Below are 21,668 nucleotides of genomic sequence, written 5' to 3' on the forward strand. Positions count from 1 at the left end.
CCCCGCTACAGTTACAACAATACGGTCCTAAATCCCAACGCTTTATAAACAAACCTTTGCATACATGGTATAGACGCCAATGTCGGTATACAACAGGTCGAAGCAGCAGTAATAGATTAAGCAACATCCATAGAAATAATAACATGGGAAGCAATACGAAATTCTAATTAGATTACCTGACTCTTTACTCACAATCAGAAATTACCCCGGTTTTATGTGTGTACGTACAACATTTTGTACGAGTGCGTGTAAATGTACGATATACACATATCCTCACAAGAGAAATTCGAATGTGGTTTACTGCAATGTTTGTTGTAGATATTGTTACAAGGTGCAATTCAAAAGTTCCAGGACTTTTATTAAAAAACGAAAACTATTTATTTTTTTTGAAAAATTTATTGGTCGCCTTCAAAACAGTCTCCTTCCGCCTGAATACAACGTTTTGCACGTTCAAGAAGGTGATCGAACGACTTTTTTAGGTAATTTGTCGGTATAGCGTTGAGGATGGCGGTCGCCGCCTGTTGGATGGCATCAACGTCAGCATAGCGGTTTCCTTTCATGGCCAAATGTAGTTTTCCGAACAAATAAAAATCACACGGTGCCATATCAGGTGAATACGGCGAGTGGTTAATGGTTAAAATGTGATTTTTGGTCAAATAATCGGTCACAATCGGTTGATTTTTGAGCAATTTTTGGTCGTCAGTCAATTTGTGCGGAACAAACCGTGCACACACCTTTCGTAAGCCCAAATATTCGGTCAAAATGCGATAAATCGATGTTTTGGAGATGTTCAATTCCATTTCCATCAATTTCAATGATGATTTCGGCTGAATTTTGATGAATTCACGCACTGTTTTGATGGCATTTTTGGTGATCACGAATTTTGATTGGCCCACATGTTGATCGTCATTTATGTCCTCACGACCACTTTGAAAACGTTGAAACCACTCGTGCACTCTGCTACGGGATAGGCAATCATCGCCATAAACTTGTTTCATCAATTTCGGTAAAAGTTTTACCAATTTTAAAACAAAATTTAATGTTGGCTCTTTTTTCGAAGCTCATTTTCGCACCGATAACACAAACATACTGACACTTAAAACGCAATAACTACACTTCCAATCGATGAGATGTCATAAAATTCTCACTGGACAATCGATAAAGATAGCAGATTCTAACGCACCAGTCGACATATAGATAGCGCCACCATGGGGCGCTAGCTTCAAAAAGTCCTGTTTACTTTGAATTGCACCTTGTATTAATATTCGCAACACAAACCAGCCAAGGTGTGCTCCCCCTAGTTTGCTTTCTGAAAAAGTAAATTAAATGAAAAAATGAAAAAGTAAATCTCGTAAATTAACCGCCTATCATTAGCTCGGACTAGAACAATAAAATGACGTTTTGGAAAAAATAAAAATTTAATTGCAACAGATAACACAATGACGCAACTACAAGTATGTACTTGTATGTACTTTGTGCAGAAAAGCTGCAGTAGCATTGACCGCAGCATTGGCAGCACGTATAATGCGCCTTTCTGACATTGAATTGTTGTGGTTTGCCGCCCAAGTGTTTGCTTTATTCGTCCTATTATTTGTGTCGAAATTGCGTTGCAATGAAGGTTGATGAAATTATTTTTATACCGTGCACCAAAACAAATCTACAAGTTTAGTGCGAGTGTCACACACAGAAAGTGGCGGGACAGACCCCACAAAGTATATATATTCTTGATCAGGATGACAATACGAGTCGATATAGCCATGCCGGTGTGTCTGTCTGTATGAACGCAAGTATCTCAGAAAGTATAAGAGCTAGAATAATCAAACTTGGTATACAGATTCTCCTGAGCCCGAGAAAGTACGAGTTTGAACATTTTTTCCCGATGCGCCACCCCCAGGGTATAAAAAATGTATGTTAAAAACAACCTATGCGATAAAAGTCGAAATCACAGCACAGTTTTCAAGTAGGCTGAACTCTAATAATTAATCTTCGGGCCGTAACTTGTAACTGCATAAAAATGTCTGCCAGATATTGGTGGTTAATCCACTTGCTGTTTCTATGGTCGCCTACTCGCAGCTACAATACTGGTCGGATGGTAAATATCACTGGTTGTAACAAAGCCGACAACAATAATAGTATGGATTAAAAACAGATGCAACATTGGGAACTACTTAGCAGTCTCTACGGCGATCTACTACGCTGCGGCGATGCTGCACCCACTCCCGCTCCGGCTTCCGAAGATGCAGATGCTGACTGCAACTCTCCACAATCAACCGGCGATGACGAAATGTCCTGCAGGGGAGAAGGGGGCGTTGATGGCAGCCAGTATTCCGAAGGAAATATCAACCCACGCCTTAAAGCCTCCGCCATAGCACAGAATGCCGCGCAGGTAGCCAAGGCCGCCAACGAAGCCCAAGCGGACGCTGCCCACGATGCCGCCCAGAAGGTAAAGATTCAGTTGGCGGAGAAAGCTTATCAGGCAGCGAATGCTGCCGAGGCCGTGCTCGAAGGCAAGGAGGCAATTGTGGCGAACTTTGAGCGCGAGATACGAGAGGCTAACGCAGTAGTCAACCAGGTGACTAACTCACTAGACGGCACTGAAAGCAATGCGGATACTGCGGTAATAGCTGCTAAAGCCGCAGAGGCCCAGTTGTCTGATCTGAAATGCCTTGTGCAGGATGCAGGGTTGAGCCTCAACGACGTTGAGTCGCTGGTCGAACAAGCGCAATCCGAAATGGAAGAGAAGGCACAAATGCTTGCAGCGGCAAAGACACGAGCTCATCGTCTCACTCGACAACTGGCCCAGGCCAAAGAAGAGTATGTTCAGGTCAAGGAAGCGGCGTATAAAGCCGCCTGTGCGGCCGTTGAGGCTAAGCAAAAGGCAGCCGCGAGCCGCGGCTGTCGCATGCTAGCCATGGTTCGACAACGACGGCAACAACAGGACCTTTTAAGCGACGAACCGAGATGGTCTTTTTTACATGGGCGTCATTTCTACAGAAAATGCTTGGATAACAATTAACTATATTCGGTTTGATGTTTTGATTGGTTTTAATTCAAAGTTTATATTTCGTGAATACTTTCTTCAAATTGCTCGAATTCAGATACATATAAGAGAGAACGCTACAGTCGAGCAAACTAATACCGTGTACTCTCCACAAAAAAGGAAATTAAGAAAAAAAAAGTAAAAAGGTAAAGTCGAATGTCCCGACTTTGTACATTATGCGTGTTTGTGTGTGTATGTCTCGAGTGCCTGTGCAAAGCAGCAACAACAATATCAATTACATCCCGTTAGTGGTTATGTGTATGCTAAGTTTCATCATGATAGGTCAATTCGGAAGGAAACTATAACCCTAAATATAATGTCTGAACCATAACCATTAATATATGTCTGCATACATACACACACGCATGGACACGCTTCTGATGTACACACATGTGTGATGTTGAAACTGTACATAAACATAAGTCTCCATTTATGTATGTATGTATTAAATATTTTGAATTTAATTTTTTTTTAAAATTAATTTGTACATTTTTTTTTCTGTTTTGTGGGAGTGAGTTCATGGTATTTAAGAGTTGAGCTGGTTCGACTCTAGCATTCCTTTCTTGTTTATGTATGTATTGAATGGTTTATATTTAATTTAAAAAATGAAATTTTTTTTAATTAAATTTTTTTTCATTTATCCTTTTTTATGGGAATGCGTACAGGCTATTTTACTGTCGGCAGTGTGACAACTTTTTAGAAGGAAAACAAGTAAAAAAGCTAAAGTCGGGTGTCCCGACTTTGAAATACTCTGTACATATGTTTACTAATTAAAAAAATTTGCTAGAAAAAAAAAAGAAAATTTTAAAAAATTTGATCGATTTTACCTTTCTCGGTATTCGAACTCACGTAAAGGGTGTATAATTGCACATTTACATAGCAATTGCGTCTGTGTGAGTGTATGTATGCCTATGCGCATCTATTCGTGTTTGTGTAAGCATTTTCGCAGTCAACCAAACAGCAACATCAACAACAGCCGCGGGCAGCGCTTGAGCAGCGCTGCAGCAGCAAATATACTTATGGCTATAACTTCTTGGTAAATCGGTCTATCATAGTGAAACTTGGCATACGGACACATAATTACTAACTGTGGGTATTTGCAAAATTTTAGTTCGAAATTCCAAGAATTACGGGAGTTAGAGAAAATCGCATTTGCGGGGGAGAGGGGGGAGGGAGGGAAATTCCAAAATATACATTTTCTGCGTATTCACACAAGGCACCTTGGACTAAAATTTGGTGTTCCTAGGTCTTATGGTCTCCGAGATATAGGCGATTATACGAATGGAAAATCGGGAAAACCCCCATAGGGGGGAAGTGGGGGGGAAAATCAAAAAAAATAAAACAAACTCGTATAGAATACACACATAACGCATCTTTGTGCAAAAAATTGTGCCTCTATCTCTTATAGTCTCTGAGATCCAGGTGTTCATACGGACGGTTGTTTTGCTCGAATTTCTACTAATGGCGATTTTAAAAAAGTCTATATTAATGCTTATACATAGTGTATTTCATGTTGATTTATCAACTTATTAATAAGCTTAGTTATTCTTATTATCCTTACTTTATTCTTATCCTTCTTCAAGTTTCTTCTACTATATACGATAATTGGTTAAAGGTACTTCATTGTGATTTCGTTTTAATGCGTATTCTGGCAGAAATATTTGCTGTGTTCTCTGATTTGTTAGGTGACAATGGGTTGGAAAAAAAAATAGAAACGCATATACTTTTTGAGATAATATTGCATTGTAAAGCGCTCATTAAACGTATTAAGGTAATATTTTAACATTATAAGTAAGAGGTAAGCTCAAAATAACAATTCTTGTACAATTTTCCTCTTACGGTTAAGAATGGGTCGGGGATATCATTTCACAGCTACGAAAAGAGAAAACATAATTAAGCTCAAAATAAAAGCAAATCAATGGCTGTAATTGCATTATTATTGCACTGATCAAAAATGAGTGTTTTTTTTGCGGTCCTTTTTGAATTCAAACGGAAGAAACAAGGTAGAACGTTAATAAAATGTTAGAAACTTCTTTTACGACAATAATTAATTGGCTAATAGCTGCTGATTTGAAAGCACATTCTGGAAGAAAAGGACGTAGTAGTAAAGAAAAAAATTCCGAGATCGCATTACTTTTCCAAAAGGCATGTACTGCGAGCAAATTGCAAAACCGTGCTTTGATCAGACGTGACAAAGCTAAGTTTGTTGGGATCTGATGGGAAGACGCCCCAAAAATCAAGTTCATGATCCGGAATACACTATAAAAACTATTAAGGATGGTGGTGTCAACATAATGCTATGGGGATGTTTTTCATCATTTAGGTGTTGGTCCAATATTTTGGTTCAAGGATGAAATCTGCGCTATGGATTACGTTAATATAGTTAACAGCATAATGCTTCCATATTCTGAGGAAGAAATGCCGGTAATGTGGGAGTTTTTTCAAGATACTAACCCAAAACACACTTCGTAGCTTGCAATACAAGGTTCCATTAAATCAAAGGTTCTTTGATGGAACGGATTTCACAATGATCTAACCTAAATCCCATAAAAGCACCTAGGGGGGAAGAATATTTTTGGGCTTAAGTCCAAAAACAGAGACGATTTATGGCAAAAAGTGCAGACCGTATGGTATGCCATTGATCCCCCAACCTTTGGTCTAAGCTGGCGGAATCTATTGGTCGTCCAGGCGCAGATGCTTTCAAAAATAATGTTGGCACTACCAAATATTAGTAATAACCCCAAATTTTATACATGGTTTATGTCTTGGAATTAGAAAATTTAATTTTTAAAAATATTAAAAAAAAAAAAAAACTCGTATAGCGTACACACATAAGGCATCTTTTTGCAAAATGTAGTGTCTTTATCTCTTATAGTCTCTGAGATCCAAGTGTTCATACGGACGGACAGACAAGGCCAGATCGACTCGTCTTGTCACGATGATCAAAAATATATATGTATACTTTGTGGGGTCTGCCACGCCTCCTTCTGCCTGTTACATTTTTCAGCTCCCGCAAACCTAGTATACTCTTGTACATTTCATGTACATGTGTGTTACACACATTCGCACAAAAATAGTGTAGCCTTTTACCCTTTTGGGTACAGGCGATCTAAATTTTCAAAAAGCTTTTCTTTTTTAATGTAATCTGATAAATATTTAGTACAAATAATTAAATTTTGAAAGAAAACATTTTTATACTCTGTACATGAAATGTACAAGAGTATATTAGGTTTGCGGGAGGGGAAAAATGTAACAGGCAGAAGGAGGCGTGGCAGACCCCACAAAGTATATATATTCTTGATCAGCGTGACAAGACGAGTCGATCTAGCCCTGTCTGTCTGTCCGTCTTTCCGACTGGCCGTCCGTATGAACACCTGGATCTCAGAGACTATAAGAGATAGAGACACCAAATTTTGCACAAAGATGCGTTATGTGTGTATTTTATACGAGTTTGTTTTATTTTTTTGATTTTCCCCCCCACTTCCCCCCTATGGGGGTTTTCCCGATTTTCCATTCGTATATTCGCCTATATCTCGGAGACTATAAGACCAAATTTTAGTCCCAGATGCCTTATGTGAATACGCAGAAAATGTATATTTTGGAATTTCCCTCCCTCCCCCCTCTCCCCCGCAAATGCAATTTTCTCTAACTCCCGTAATTCTTGGAATTTCGAACTAAAATTTTGCAAATACCCCCAGTTAGTAATTATGTGTCCATATGCCAAGTTTCACTATAATAGACCGATTTACCAAGAAGTTATAGCCATAAATATATTTGCTGCTGCAGCGCTGCTCAAGCGCTGCCCGCGGCTGTTGTTGATGTTGCTGTTTGGTTGACTGCGAAAATGCTTACACAGACACGAATTGATGCGCATAGGCATACATACACTCACATAGACGCAATTGCTATGTAAATGTGCAATTATACACCCTTTACGTGAGTTCGAATACCGACAGAGGTAAAATCGATCCAATTTTTTTTAAATTTTTTTTTTATTTTCTATAATTATTGTAAACATATGTACAGAGTATTTCAAAGTCGGGACATCCGAGCTTTTTTATTTGTTATGGAAGAAATTGCGAATAAACGAGCATTTTGTCGTTTCTATTATTTTTTCCATCACTGTAGATGATTATACGAACGTCGTTTCCGAAAAACCTCATTACGGGGAAGTGAGGGGGGTATGTCAAAGAAATATAACAAACTTGCATACCGTAGGCATCTTTGTGCAAAATTTGGTATCTCCAGATTATAGTCTCTGAGGTACAGGTGTTCATACGAACAGACGCCCCGTAGATAGACTTGTTATGATTATGAATATACTCTTGTGCATTTAATGTAGAGTATAATTATTCAATAAATACATACATAACAGAAGACATATGTTTATTTACAGTTTCAACAGCATACATTTACATCAGAATCGTGTCTATGCGTGCTTATGTGCATGTATGTGTGCAGAATTAGGTCAAAGCAGCAACAACAGCTGCGGGCACATCTTAGGATTACATTTATGGCTATAACTTTCTTCATAATCGACCTATGATGATGAAACTTAACACACGGATACGTAATCACTAATTGAACGTTATTACCACATTAAGAAAACTCTAAAAATTACGGCAGCTATGAAAAAACACTAATGCGGGGAGTTGGGGGTGTATCAGAAAAAATAAGCAAACTTGATTTGCTTAGGGTTCAGGGGAACCAGAATTTGGTTATTCTAGCACTTTACTTGCTGAGATCCTTGCGTTCATCCAGACGCACAGACAGATAAACATGGCTATATCCAACCGTCATACTGATCAAGAATATATGTATATACTAGGGGGTCTGTAACGTCTCCTTCAGTGTGTTCCATACAGTCGCACTAAATAAGTATATTCTTTGGGTACAGGGTATGAAAAATTAAATAAACTCATATTGCCTGAATATAAGGAGAGTCTACATACTATGTTTGATGAATGTGGGCTCAGCCGTCTCTGAAATCCAGTCGTTCATCCAGACAGATTCGTTTCCTCTTGCTGATTAAAAAAATATTTATGGTTTATGGGGTCGGAGATGTTTCCTTCTCCCTATAAGATACGTCGCAATAACCTAATATACTGTTTTTATCCTTCGGGAATTGGGTAAACAATTTTTTTTAAAGCTCATAAGTGTGTATTTGAGTTTCAGTTTGAATTCAGTATAGCTACAAAAACATACATATGTAAATACATGTATGTTTATGTGAATTTGCTGTGGTTACCCCTTTATATAAACAAACTTATTATTAATACATTGATTACATTCTATTCAATACTATGTTGGTAGGTCTTCCTACAAAAAGAGGTATTCTGCCGGTAGTAAGACTCTCTCGTGGTCCCACATACGCACCCAAAGAGTGGCGCTCACGGTCGTGCTCAGTTGAAATGAGAGAATCATATTCTGTTTAAAAAATCTGCCCTCACTTCTCTTGTCTGTACAATGTTGCCGTTGACGCCAGGCAGCAACAGCGACGTTGCCCGTTGCCTTTCAACATAACCACAAAAATTAGTATGCCATCCATAAAGCATCACTAACTCTTTTTTTTGCCTATTCTTTTTGCTTAAGGAAGCACTCACTTGCAACGCTACATCCTCATATACAAATGTATGTAGATATACAAGTATGTATGGAGTTGTATCAAATTGTTGTGTTCGATTAACAACAAACGTAAATAATTGAAAACAATGACAACGCCGGTTGATATCGGCGTGTGCTGCAGCTGCTGTCGATGTTTTCGGTAGCAGCGTTATACAAAAACATGTTTCACTTAAAACCAAAGCAAAAATATGTTGCTTAGAGTTCCAAGTAGTTGCACACAGGCAACAAAATGAATTGACTTTCTTTGTTTTTGTTATGGTTTTTGCTTTTGCAGCTGCATCCAATACAAAGCGTTATATGTAATAATATTCAGACGACAACAATTTAGTGTTTTGAAAGGAAAAAGAAAAGAAGTTGCATGCGTACCAGGTAACAAGCGGTGGCGCATGTATAGCGGTGACAGCTAACAAAACACCGCGTCGCAACAGAGAAGAAACAGCGTAAAAAAATAGGAAGGACACTTAATACCGTTTTGACTATTCCCGCTTTTTTACACCTCCTTTGGACTTGTAGTTATTTCCCTTTTAATTACATTCAAAAAAAAAATTGAAAACACAAAAAAAAAAACTACACACACACACACACACGCAGTTTCGTGCGACAGAGAACGGCGCGACGACGACTTTTTTCACCAACTTTTTCGCAACTACTACCAAGAGTCTCTCTATGCAGAAGCGCGCTCAGCTCTGGGTTTTCGCTTATGAGTTGTTTTCGTAGTCTCTTTTTGTTTGTGCGGCGAAACTCTCGCACTCTCACTTACTTTTGAATGCCAGCGCTTCGTTTATTTTCGTTTATGTTATTTCGCCGAGTTTATTTGCTAGTCCGTTTTGTTGGTTGTTTCGTTTTGTTTGGCTATTTCTTTCGGACACACAAACCCACATACAATCACCCTGTAGCGCTCTCTGCAGCTGCTCCTTGCTTTATTTGTTGGTTGTGCCGCTGCTTTGTCTATGTACTGAGGCGTATTCTTAATAAAAATTACACAAAAACACGGATTATTGTCCCGGTGATATAATTAACATTATATAGTTATATTACACAGGTTGCAAATGCATTAAATTTGTAAATTTTCACGGGATTATTGTTCTAGCTTGCACTTGCACATATTTTTTCTCCCCTGTAATGGCGGATAGAGATGAGCGATGTGTACTTATCGGTTACTTTATCTCAAAATCGCAGCTGTGACATTACGACGCAATTCACAGGCCCAGTGTTGCAGCAGTAAATTCAAAGTACTTGCCAAAGCAACATTGAAACAGAATTTGTAATGGAGCTTTTGATTGGCGCAGCTGCTATTTTAAGGTGGATTAAAGCTTCACAAAAGCTTTCCCATTTACAATAACTTTCTACAGGAAACTAAACATGTGTTTGAAATTCGTTTCGGCGGTTTGGAGTTGCTTTAATAAAACATTATAATAATACAAACAAATGTGGTACAAATGCCAATATACATATATGAAATGTAAAAAAAAAATAAAGCATTAGAAAAAGGGATGTGAAATCTCAAACATTGACAATAAATATGGTGGCAAGGTTAAAAATGAAAATCACCAACTTGACAAGGTGAATGGCAGCACTCAATGCCTTGCCACCTGTAGTACATATTCTGTAACCATGAATTAATGACATGTTATTCGCAATAGACTATTTAATATTCCCATATATGTATGTATGTATGTACACATGTATATTACGAGTTTGATCAACATACATACATATGCGTATATTCACTACTATCCAAAGCAATAATCTGCTTATCGTGAAAAACAAATACTAGCCTAGGTTGGAGATTAGGATGCAGCAATTTTTACGTAACGGGTCCATATGCACAACGCATTTAAGGAAGTGCTATCCTTAAACTTTCAATCGCTAAATTTTCCAAACTATCGCACCCCCCCCCCCCCCCCCCCCCCCCCCCCCCCACTTCCTCACCCATGGAGAATTTTCGGAAACGCCGTTCGTATAATCATACATATCTCGGAGACTTTAGACTTGGGGACACCAAATTGTAGTCTAAGATGCATTATGTGATGCAGAAAATGTGAATTTCGGAATTTCCGTCCCTCCATGCAATTAGTGGATTTTCACGCCTCCAATACTTCTTGGAATTTCGAATTTTAACAAATGTGTCTAGTTAATGATTATGTGTCCACAAGCTAAGTTTCATCATGATAGGTCAATTTGAAAGGAAGTTATAGCCATAAATATAATATCCGCCGAAGCTCTGCCCACGGCTGTAATTGTTGCTACTTTGCACAGACACACACAACATTAAGTTAAAATTATAGCGTTATATTTTTGTATATTTTTATTGTAATCTGTATCGACTGCACAATTTATTAATGCCATTTGGGCTGTGCGTTGATCATCAATCAGTCAGTGAGTTACCCAGACAAATTGTTTTATATATTTATACATATGTATGTATATAATTACATATGTATGTATGTACATACATTGTATAGAGAAGTAGAATACAAATATACATATGTATGTATGTACATATGTATGTGTTTGGAAAATGTGTTGTATTGTTCTTCAAGGGGCGCAGAACTTAAATTGCATCCATATATCCCTGTTTGAATGCATGCCGCATTATTTTGAATATTTCATGATTTGCCTTGTCGCCGGCAATGTCCAGCGACAGTTGCCAAAATGCTGTGCCATGCATGTCTGACTCAAAAAGTTTAGATAACGCTTCGCAGTCTGATTCGGTGCCAAGAAGCCAAGGCTTGAAGTGCATGCAAACCATAGCACCATAGAAGGCATAACGGTTAAAGTGCGCCTCGAAGCGTTCAAAGCTGAAAGTAATAATATGTTATAAGCAAGAAAAAATAAATGGTATTTGTAATGCATATAAGTATGTACATATATGTATGTACGACAGCCGTGGGCACGTAGCGGATCTTTCGGCTCTCAGTGATCTTTCCGTTATGATTTGGTAAAGCAGACCATCCACAGGCCAATTTGTTCGGTTCGACGAAATGTTTGGCGTTAGTGAAAATGTTCGGATTAAATTTGACTGTTGACGGCCTGCTTAAGTGGCGCCAGCCATCCGCGAACGGTAAAAAAAAACACGCAGTGTGTGTGTGCCGCTGCTAGATTTTCAGTAGGATTTATTCGTGACTCTACCGGTGTGCCCACAGCTGATGTATGTATGTACATATGTATGTTAATAGGAAAGAATTATAAATACATAGATACATACATATGTACATGTCGAAAGTTGCCGGTTGTAATTATTCGAGAATGGCAAAAAACTGCAATCTATATTAAATCTTATTTTCCATATTGATAATCAGGCTGTAAGATTGGGATTAGAGATAAGATGGTAATACTATACCTGTAATTGTCCAGAATACCCTGCAGATCAGCTTCTGACAGCGTATTTCTATTGCGTTGCAGCACCAGCTCTAACACCTCGTGCATGTGCTTATGATACTTTCTCAGCAAGCTCGCAAATAATATGTCACGATCTTCAGGCGGCGTGTTCATGTACATGAAAAAGCTTAAGTCGATGGCCGGTGTGCTATAGCGAAGCTCCTGGAAGTCAATCACTTTAATACCGTTGACGGTACCGTCGCCAACGCCGTGGCTATTAGAGTAGTGAAAGAGAACGTTGTTGCGATTAAAATCTCCATGCAGAAAAGTGCTGAAGTAGCTATCCGTTTGCGCAGTGTCGTATGAGCCTGTACGAATGCGCTCTAATAACTTCACGGGGTGGGCAAAATACTTTTCCCGTAGCAGCTCTAACGCACCAGCAAACCGCCTATCCTGCTCCAGTTCGTCCACTTTAAGCAAATCCTGTCTCTTCCTATCATAAAATTTGTAAAAACGCTCCATGGCAGCACTATAGAGCACGTGGTAGATGTTTGTGGTTTGAGTGGCATCGGCCACAAATGGCAACGGGATCACCCCAGCTCTAAGGCGCTCGTGCACTTGCGGCTGTACCACACGCAGGGCATAGCCAAGAGCATGGTAGGTGCCTACAACGGCGCACATGGCCTCCAATTGATCGTGGCGCAGTACAATACGGGGTCCAAGCGAAAAACCATCGGTCGTTAGGTGCTTGAGCGCCAGTACGGATTCGAGATCTTCACCCAAGCCTACAAGGTGTTTCCGTTTTTTAGCGCCATGCTGCACGTGATTGTAGAAGTTAAAGGACCAGGCTTACCCTCAATACGGCCGAACTCAGCACGATAGCACCTCGGCACCATATCCACTGCAAGGTTTGTAGAGAGTTTGCTGCTTCGCAACAAGTGCTCAAAGGCAGGAATGATTTCAGCATAGACGAACACCTCATTGGCAAATTGTGTGTAAGATTTGCTAGAGCTGCGAAATGCCTTGTTGCCCTTCATAAACTTAACCAAAACAGTTTCTTTTCTTGGCCTTTTAGTATGTTTTTAAAATTATCTTGTACGTTATATTGATATTACGGTCTTGTACTTACTCGCCCGATATCTCTAGCTCTAGCTCGACGTTATATAACGCCGACATGAAACCATCCAAGCCATTGGAACACTCCACCCGATGTGAGACTAGTTTAGCTTCCTTTCCAAAATATTTAGAAATCTCAAAGACTAAATTTTTTTCAATATAAGTTAATTGTTCTTGTTGTGTAGACATTTTGGCAATGAAGCAAAACAAAAAAACAATTGACTAACGATTTCACAAACTAACAAATCTATTATCTCAGTTATACGTCGAGTGTTTAGATCATACGCTGTTACGATAAAGGGCCTTAATTAACAAATAATACTAGTCGAGTTTTGTTTTGATCTCAAGTTGCTTATCTAGCGGTAGTATCGATAAAAAGAGATGTCTTGCAAAAACGTAACTGCTATCGACTTCTACATACATAAAACAAAACTTATATTAGCAATATTATACCACACTAACAATAGCCATTAAATAAATAAAAAACAACACTACGTCGCTGCATAACAATTAGTAGAACATGAGCTTTGCTTTTTGACGATTTTTAAATAGTAATAGAGATGGGCGGTATTATGATTATGGTGTCACTGTGTTAATTGTAACGAAATGGTGTCAGTGGAACAAACCTGTGACTGACGATATTTTAAGTTTTATTCAAAATTTCGCTGATAGGGTGCTTATTCAAATTCTCTACTACATTCTGCATTATTCAAATAAACTAGAAAATTTAATTGCCCATGTGATTCCCCATTGTTGCATAAAGTATAAAGTCACTGTCAGTCCGCGATAAAAATTGCAGCAAATAGTGATATTGGTCCTCCAAATTTTAACATTTTGTTACTGCTTGTGACAAATCACAGGTGTTTGCTTATCGCTAACCTCTAATAGTTAGGCTGTTGATGTTGCATGTGCACCAAGGAAAATCAAATTTTTCGCTTAAGCATACAACTGCGAAAATTCTCAGCACTTATCAAATGTGTTCTGTCAACACAGCGGCTTCTCAACATTTTTTTGGCAGGCCATCCACACGCGAGCAAGCTGTCTGAACTTGCTGTCGGCATAAATACATACATTTGCCCACTGACGTAGCGAACATTGTTTGCGAACATCACTTGACAAAAAATTTTGACAAGTGCGGACGTTTAGATGGATGCCGACGGAAATACAATTTTATCCTTAATGGCGATTCAAATATGGATATTTTTTTATACTTCCTATGCATTATTGCGCAAATGTTTATTCCTGTATTCGTCGCTTTTGTTTTTCCACAACGACGGCACATTATGCAAGGATTCTATAAAATCTAGCACAAATTTATTACTCATTTTCACAAGTGTGTACTTCCCAAATATTTCTTTTACAAATGATGATGGGGCAACACTGTTGGCACGAATTTTGCGGCAAGATAGAAACATTTCTATTCTACACGAGCATTTCAGTAGTACTCGAATACTCAAACTCAACCCGAACATCTCCAGTAACGTCGAACACAAAAAAAACAAAAACAAAAATCGATGCAATTCAAAAAATATTGATGCATTGATGCTTTAAAATATAAGCTTCGTAGAAAAAGAGGCTTATATAAACTGTACATATATTCCAAAACTAATTTTCTGCGTAATCACATAAGGCATTTCGAACTAAAAATTTTGTGATAGATCGACTTGTCTTGTCATGCTGATTAAGAATATACATACATATGTATATACATACATTGTAAGGTCTGCTTCCTGTTTGATTTTTCAGCTACCGCAAACCTAATATACTCTTATACATTTCATGTACAGAGCATAACAAAGAACGCCAAATATCAAACAGTTGGGGACATCACAGTGACATACTCGCAGACACAAACAGAGATGGGCCAAGGCGGTGCTTTTAATTGTTCGTGGTACGTCTTTGTACTGCGTGGACACGAGTGCCGTGTTTCAATTCCAATTTCGTGCGTGTTCGTGTTGACACAATAAAGCACGAAAAGACACGAACGTGAAAATGCGATGGAAACAAAAACAACACGACCAAAATATAATTTAAAGTTAGTATTTGCCATCATACAAATTTCACACATACATACCACACTTACAGTGCTGCCATTTTTTTAATTAAAAACATGTAAAAAAGCTAAATTCTGGTGTACCGACTTTGAAATACTCTGTACATATGTTTAGAATAATTATAGAAATTAAAAAAAAATTTTTTTGATCGATTTTACCTCTTTTGGTATTCGAACTCACGTAAAGGGTGTATAATTGCACATATGTATACAAAGCAATTGCGTCTATGTGAGTGTATGTATGTATATGCTCGTATATTCGTGTCTTTGTAAGCATGTTCGCAGTCAACCAAAACACCAGCATCAACAACAGCCGCGAGCAGCGCTTGAGCAGCAAATATATTTATGGCTTTAACGTCTTGTTAAATCAGTCTATCATAGTGAAACTTGGCATACGGACACATAATAACAACTGAGGGTATTTCCAAAATTTTAGTGCGAAATTCCAAGAATTACGGGAGTTACGATTTGCGGTGTAGAGGGGGGAGGGCACCTGGGACTAAAATTTAGGCGATTATACGAATGGAAAATTGGGAAAACCCCCATATGGGGGAAGTGGGGGGGGGGGGAATCAAAAAATAAAACAAACTCGTATAGATTACACACATAAGGCATCTTTGTGCGAAATTTGGTGTCTCTATCTCTTATAGTCGCTGAGATCCAGGTGTTCATACGGACGGACAGACAGACAGGGCTAGATCGACTCGTCTCGTTATGCTGATCAAGAATAAATATACTTTGTGGGGTCTGCCACGCCTCCTTCTGCCTGTTACATTGTTCAGCTCCCGCAAACCTAATATACTTCTGTACATTTCATGTACAGAGTATAAAAACATCTATCTAAGGTGCGCGAAATAAGTAAGTAGGACAACACATTTTTTAACGTAACAACTGAACTATATATTATATTTCAACCAAATAAATTTTTTTTGAAACTTAAATAGCTAACAATTCATATGAGTCTTTGGCAAGGCCATACAAATAAAAGTAATAGATAAAAAAAATAAAATAAAATATATCCATACGAAATAAGTAAGTAGGACAAAGTAAAAAATCGTACTTCTTGATTTTTATTTCTAAGAGAACGCCTTAATTTAATACGTAGAGTTTAAATTGACTCTCCTTTTTTATTTAACACGGCCAATATTCGTCCTGGCATAGAATTTATTAAAGATTGAAGGATAGAAATTTCCAATTTGCCCCATTCTTCAATAATGGATTCTTTTAAGTCTTTTAGACAATTGTATTGTTTTCCATTTATGTACACTCGCTGAGATAAAATGCCCCAAAGGTTTTCAATAGGGTTCAGGTCAGGGCTTCGAGCTGGCCACTTCAAAACTGGAATTTTGTGTTCCGCAAAGAAAGTTTGTGTGCGCTTTGCAGTATGGATTCTCGCATTGTCGTGCTGAAATGTCCATACATCTCCAAAATATTCCTTCCCAAAGTTTACCAAAACTCAATCTAACAGTTCAACATAATATTCGGCATTCATGGAATGTGTCACAAAACAAATAGGAGACTTTCCATTATAGCCAAACGCGGCCCAAATCATTAGAGATCCACCATGAAAATTTCTCGATACGCGGACTTTCTTTGGACTACGTAAATCGCGATAATAATAACGATATCCATCCGGGCCGTCCAAGTTAAATTTTTTTTCATCGCTAAATATAACATTCCGCCATTCTAAGTCCCAAAATTTGTACGAGTCGGCAAATTGCACCCGAGCTGCTTTGTGTCGAGCAAGTAGTTCTGGTTTAAGGAGTTTTTATACCCTGTACCCGTAGGGTAAAAAGGGTATATTAGGTTTGTGCAAAGTATGTAACATACAGAAGGAAGCATCTCCGACCCCATAAAGTATATATATTCTTGATCAGCATGACGAGAGAAATCGAACTAGACATGTCCGTCCGTCTGTCCGTCCGTCTGTCCGTCCGTCTGGATGAACGCGAGGATCTCAGAAACTATAAAAGCGAGAATAACCAAAGTTGGCATCCAGATTCTCCTAGGTCCGAGTAAGGACGAGTTTATTTTATTTTTTTTAATTTTCCCCCCCTTCCCCCGCTACAGAATTTCGTCAATAGCGTCCACATTTCAAATGCTACCTAAACCAAACTTTGCACACTAATTTGTATATAATTGTCTATTGTTGTCCAAAATTTCGGTCAATTCTAAGAAAAGTTATTAGCGAAACAAATTCTCACCAGTACAACCCCCACAAACTGCAGCAACAAGTTCGCTCTTCTTCTTCCTCTTTTTGCTGCTGCTATGGGCGCATATAACTCAGTGACGCAAGTTTACCTGGGTACAGGGTATTACACTGTCGGGCTTGCTCGACTGTAGCGTTCTCTCTTGTTTTTCATATGAAATGTTCTCACAGGACTGTAAAATTTGTTGTACTCGTCTACTGGACACTGGAAGAGACAATTCATGCCGAATCTGTGAGGCACTAATGTTTTCGTTGACCGCCAGGGATTTAATTCTTCGAACATCACGAGAATTTATTAGTGGTGGGCGACCAGAACGTGGCTTTTTACCTTGATTTTGTGGATCTTTCAGAAAATTTTCCACAGTACGTTTACTTCTGCGCACTTTCTCCGAAATTTTCCGAATCGACATACCCATTTCTCGTAGTGCCTGTATTTGACCACGGTCTTCATCAGTTAAACGGCTGAAAACCGACATGTCTTTACCAAAAAAATCGTATTATTCCTCCGAAAAACGGTGGTTTTTATAAAAACTTACTTCTTTTGATTTGTTTTATCGTTTAACGATAAATTTAATTCAAAAATCTGGAATTTTACGTGTTACAATAGCTGCATCACATCAAAGACTAAACTGTCCTACTTACTTATTTCGCACGCAAAAGTGAGGTAGTCCGGCTATTAATAGGCATAACGGGACAACCTAACGGTTCTTATCAAATATTTTATATGCCACTTTGAGAGCAAAGAGTAAACAAATTATGGTGGGAAGATGAAATGCAAAAAATGCATAGTGCAGATGCAACAACAATAAATGTGTTTGTCCTACTTACTTATTTCGCGCACCTTATCTATTTTTTTAACTCCCGTAATTCTTGGAATTTCGAACTAAAATTTTGCAAATACCCCCAGTTGGTTATTATGTGTCCGTATGTCAGTTTCACTATGATAGACCGAATTTACGAAAAGTTATAGCCATAAATATATTTGCTGCTGCAGCGCTGCTCAAGCGCTGCCCGCGGCTGTTGTTGATGTTGCTGTTTGGTTGACTGCTAACATGTTTACACAGACACGAATAGGTGAGCATAGGCATACATACACTCACACAGACGCAATTGCTATGTAAATGTCCAATTATACACCATTTACGTGAGTTCGAATACCGAGAAAGGTAAAATCGATCAAATTTTTTTTTTTAATGTTTATAACCTGTACCCGTAGGGTAACAAGAGAGAACGCTACAGTCGAGCAAGCCCGACAGTGTAATACCCTGTACCCAGGTAAACTTTCGTCACTGAGTTATATGCGCCCATAGCAGCAGCAAAAAGAGGAAGAAGAAGAGCGAACTTGTTGCTGCAGTTTGGGGAGGTTGTACTGGCGAGAATTTGTTTCGCTAATAACTTTTCTTAGAATTGACCGAATTGAATAGACAATTATATATAAATGATGTGTGCAAAGTTTGGTTTAGGTAGCATTTGAAATGTGGACGCTATTGACGAAATTCTGTAGCGGGGGAAGAGGGGGAAAATTCCAAAAAATAAAATAAACTCGTCCTTTCTCGGACCTAGGAGAATCTGGATGCCAACTTTGGTTATTCTAGCTTTTATAGTTTCTGAGATCCTCGCGTTCATCCAGACGGACGGACAGACGGACGGACGGACGGACATGTCTAGACCTTTTTACCCTACGGGTACAGGGTATAAAAAGTGTATATTAGGTTTGTGCAAAGTATGTAACATGCAGAAGGAAGCATCTCCGACCCCATAAAGTATATATATTCTGAATCAGCATGACGAGAGAAATCGATCTAGACATGTCCGTCCGTCTGTCCGTCTGGATGAACGCAAGGATCTCAGAAACTATAAAAGCTAGAACAACCAAAGTTTGCATCCAGATTCTCCTAGGTCCGAGAAAGGTCGAGTTTATTTTTTTTTTTTTTTAATTTTCCCCCCTTCCCCCGCTACAGAATTTCGTCAATAGCGTCCACATTTCAAATGCTACCTAAACCAAACTTTGCACACAATTTATATATAATTGTCTACTGTTGTTCAAAATTTTATTCAATTCGGTCAATTCTAAGAAAAGTTATTAGCAAAACAAATTCTCGCCAGTACAACCCCCACAAACTGCAGCAACAAGTTCGCTCTTCTTCTTTCTCTTTTTGCTGTTGCTATGGGCGCATATAACTCAGTGACGGAAGTTTACCTGGGTACAGGGTATTACACTGTCGGGCTTGCTCGACTGTAGCGTTCTCTCTTGTTTTTATACCCTGTACCCAAAAGGGTACAAGGGTATATTAGTTTTGTGCGAGTGCACATGGAACACACAGAAGGAGGCTTGGTAGACCCCACAAAGTATATATATTCTTGATCAGCATGACAAGCCGAGTCGATATAGCCATGTCCGTCTGTCCGTCTGTCCGTCTGTCTGTCCGTCTGTCTGTCTGTATGAACGCAAGGATCTCCGAAAGTATAAGAGCTAGAATAACCAAACTTGGTATACAGATTCTCCTGAGACCGAGAAAGGACGAGTTTGTTCATTTTTTCTGATCCACCCCCCCACTCCCCCCCTATTAACGATTTTCTATAACTTCCGTAATTCTTGGAATTTTGAACTAAAATTTGGTAGTCACATTAGGTTAGTTATTATATAACCGTATACCAAGTCTCATTATGATAGAATGATCGGAAAGAAAGTTATAGCCATATAACCAGGCCCAATGCACACATACATACATATGTACAAGTACACAAACACGCATAAGGCACGATTCTGATGTAAATGTAAATGTATGTATGCATGCATGGAATATTTTATATTTAATTTAGTTAATTAATTAAATTAATTTAGTTAATTAATTAAATTTAATTAATTAATTAATTTAATTACTTTTTTGTGGGGTGGTACAGGGTATTTAAGAGTTGAGCCTGCTCGACTTTAGCATTCCTTTCTTGTAATAATCAAGATACCTTACCAGAATCTTTTTGAATGTTTTCTTTGTTAACGTCACCATCAGAGGTTTTGCTCTTGGCCTCTAAAATGGAAAAATTTAATTAAAAATTAGTTTTTGTTTACCACTCTTTTATATCGGTGAAAAAAATTTTATACTTACTGTATAACGCCTCATTCATCTTTTTGCATAGGCCTTCGAGAAGTTCTTTTGATTATACATAAACGTAAATATGTACATACGAATGTACATAAGTATGTGTGCATGTTAGTATAACCAAATTTACGATGCAACTTACCACTGGAATTAATCATTTCTGCTTCAAAAGTAGCTCCATTTTTTTTTGTTAAACAAATGTTTTTATACCCTGTACCCGTAGGGTAAAAAGGGTATATTAGGTTTGTGCAAAGTATGTAACAGAAGGAAGCATCTCCGACCCCATAAAGTATATATATTCTTGTTTTTACTGCATACAAGTACGCATAGACACCATTCTGGTGTAAATCTATGCTGTTGAAATTTTACGTAAACACTTGTCTGTATGCATGTGTTAAATATTTTATATTTCATTAAGTTAATTAATTACATTTATTATTTTTATACTCTGTACATAAAATGTACAAGAGTATATTAGGTTTGCGGGAGCGCTGCTCAAGCGCTGCCCGCGGCTTTTGTTGATGCTGGTGCTTTGGTTGACTGCAAACATGCTTACACAGACACGAATAGACGCGCATAAACATACATACACTCACATAGACGCAATTGCTTTGTATATGCTTTGTATTATACACTCTTTACGTGTGTTCGAATACCGAGAGAGGTAAAATCGATCAAGTTTTTTTTCCAATTTCTAAAATTATTCTACACATACATATGTACTGAGTATTTCAAAGTCGGACACCCGACTTAAGCTTTTTTGTACCCAAAGGGTACAAGGGTATATTAGTTTTGTGCGAGTGCACATGGAACACACAGAAGGAGGCTTGGTAGACCCCACAAAGTATATATATTCTTGATCAGCATGACAAGTCGAGTCGATATAGCCATGTCCGTCTGTCTGTATGAACGCAAGGATCTCAGAAAGTATAAGAGCTAGAATAACCAAACCAGATTCTCCTGAGGCCGAGAAAGGACGAGTTTGTTCATTTTTTTCTGATCCAACCCCCCCCCCCCCCCCCCCCCCCCCCTATTCAAGATTTTCTATAACTCCCGTAATTCTTGGAATTTTGAACTAAAATTTGGGTGTCGAAGTTTCATTATAGAATGATCGGAAAGAAAGTTATAGCCATATAACCAGGACCAATGCACACATACATACATATGCACAAGTACACAAACACGCATAGACACGATTCTGAT

General features: G+C 38.4%; 3 protein-coding genes across 5 annotated transcripts in view; 1 reads left to right on the forward strand and 2 right to left on the reverse strand.

The window, feature by feature from the left end:
* Positions 1 to 9,767, reverse strand: part of LOC115629895 (serine/threonine-protein kinase minibrain) — a 51,652-nt gene extending 41,885 nt beyond the window's left edge. Inside the window, exon 1 of one of the 3 annotated variants that reach the window (XM_030526493.1) lies at positions 9,426 to 9,767. The gene's annotated coding sequence lies outside the window, so the exon portion shown is untranslated. Of the gene's footprint in view, positions 1 to 9,031; positions 9,180 to 9,425 lie in introns of those variants that run through there. The other 2 variants (XM_030526494.1, XM_030526495.1) reach the window with 2 other exon arrangements.
* On the forward strand, positions 2,303 to 3,016 carry LOC115629849 (the record flags this gene model as incomplete). The annotated part of the gene is made up of 1 exon (XM_030526430.1): positions 2,303 to 3,016. A coding segment is annotated over one exon (714 nt), but the record flags the coding sequence as incomplete, so codon positions are not given.
* A 1,188-nt stretch (positions 9,768 to 10,955) lies between the features above and the next one.
* On the reverse strand, positions 10,956 to 13,556 carry LOC115629864. The gene is made up of 4 exons (XM_030526452.1): positions 13,116 to 13,556; positions 12,840 to 13,054; positions 12,009 to 12,771; positions 10,956 to 11,466 (listed from the first exon to the last, which is right to left on the reverse strand). Exons 1-4 carry the CDS (start codon positions 13,289 to 13,291, stop codon positions 11,220 to 11,222), a joined length of 1,401 nt encoding a protein of 466 aa, XP_030382312.1. The 5' UTR covers positions 13,292 to 13,556; the 3' UTR covers positions 10,956 to 11,219.
* Positions 13,557 to 21,668: the final 8,112 nt, after the last annotated feature.

The sequence above is a fragment of the Scaptodrosophila lebanonensis genome, unplaced genomic scaffold (assembly GCF_003285725.1).
Source record: "Scaptodrosophila lebanonensis strain 11010-0011.00,11010-0021.00 unplaced genomic scaffold, SlebRS2 tig00000168-arrow-arrow-pilon, whole genome shotgun sequence".
Lineage (NCBI taxonomy): Eukaryota > Metazoa > Arthropoda > Insecta > Diptera > Drosophilidae > Scaptodrosophila > Scaptodrosophila lebanonensis.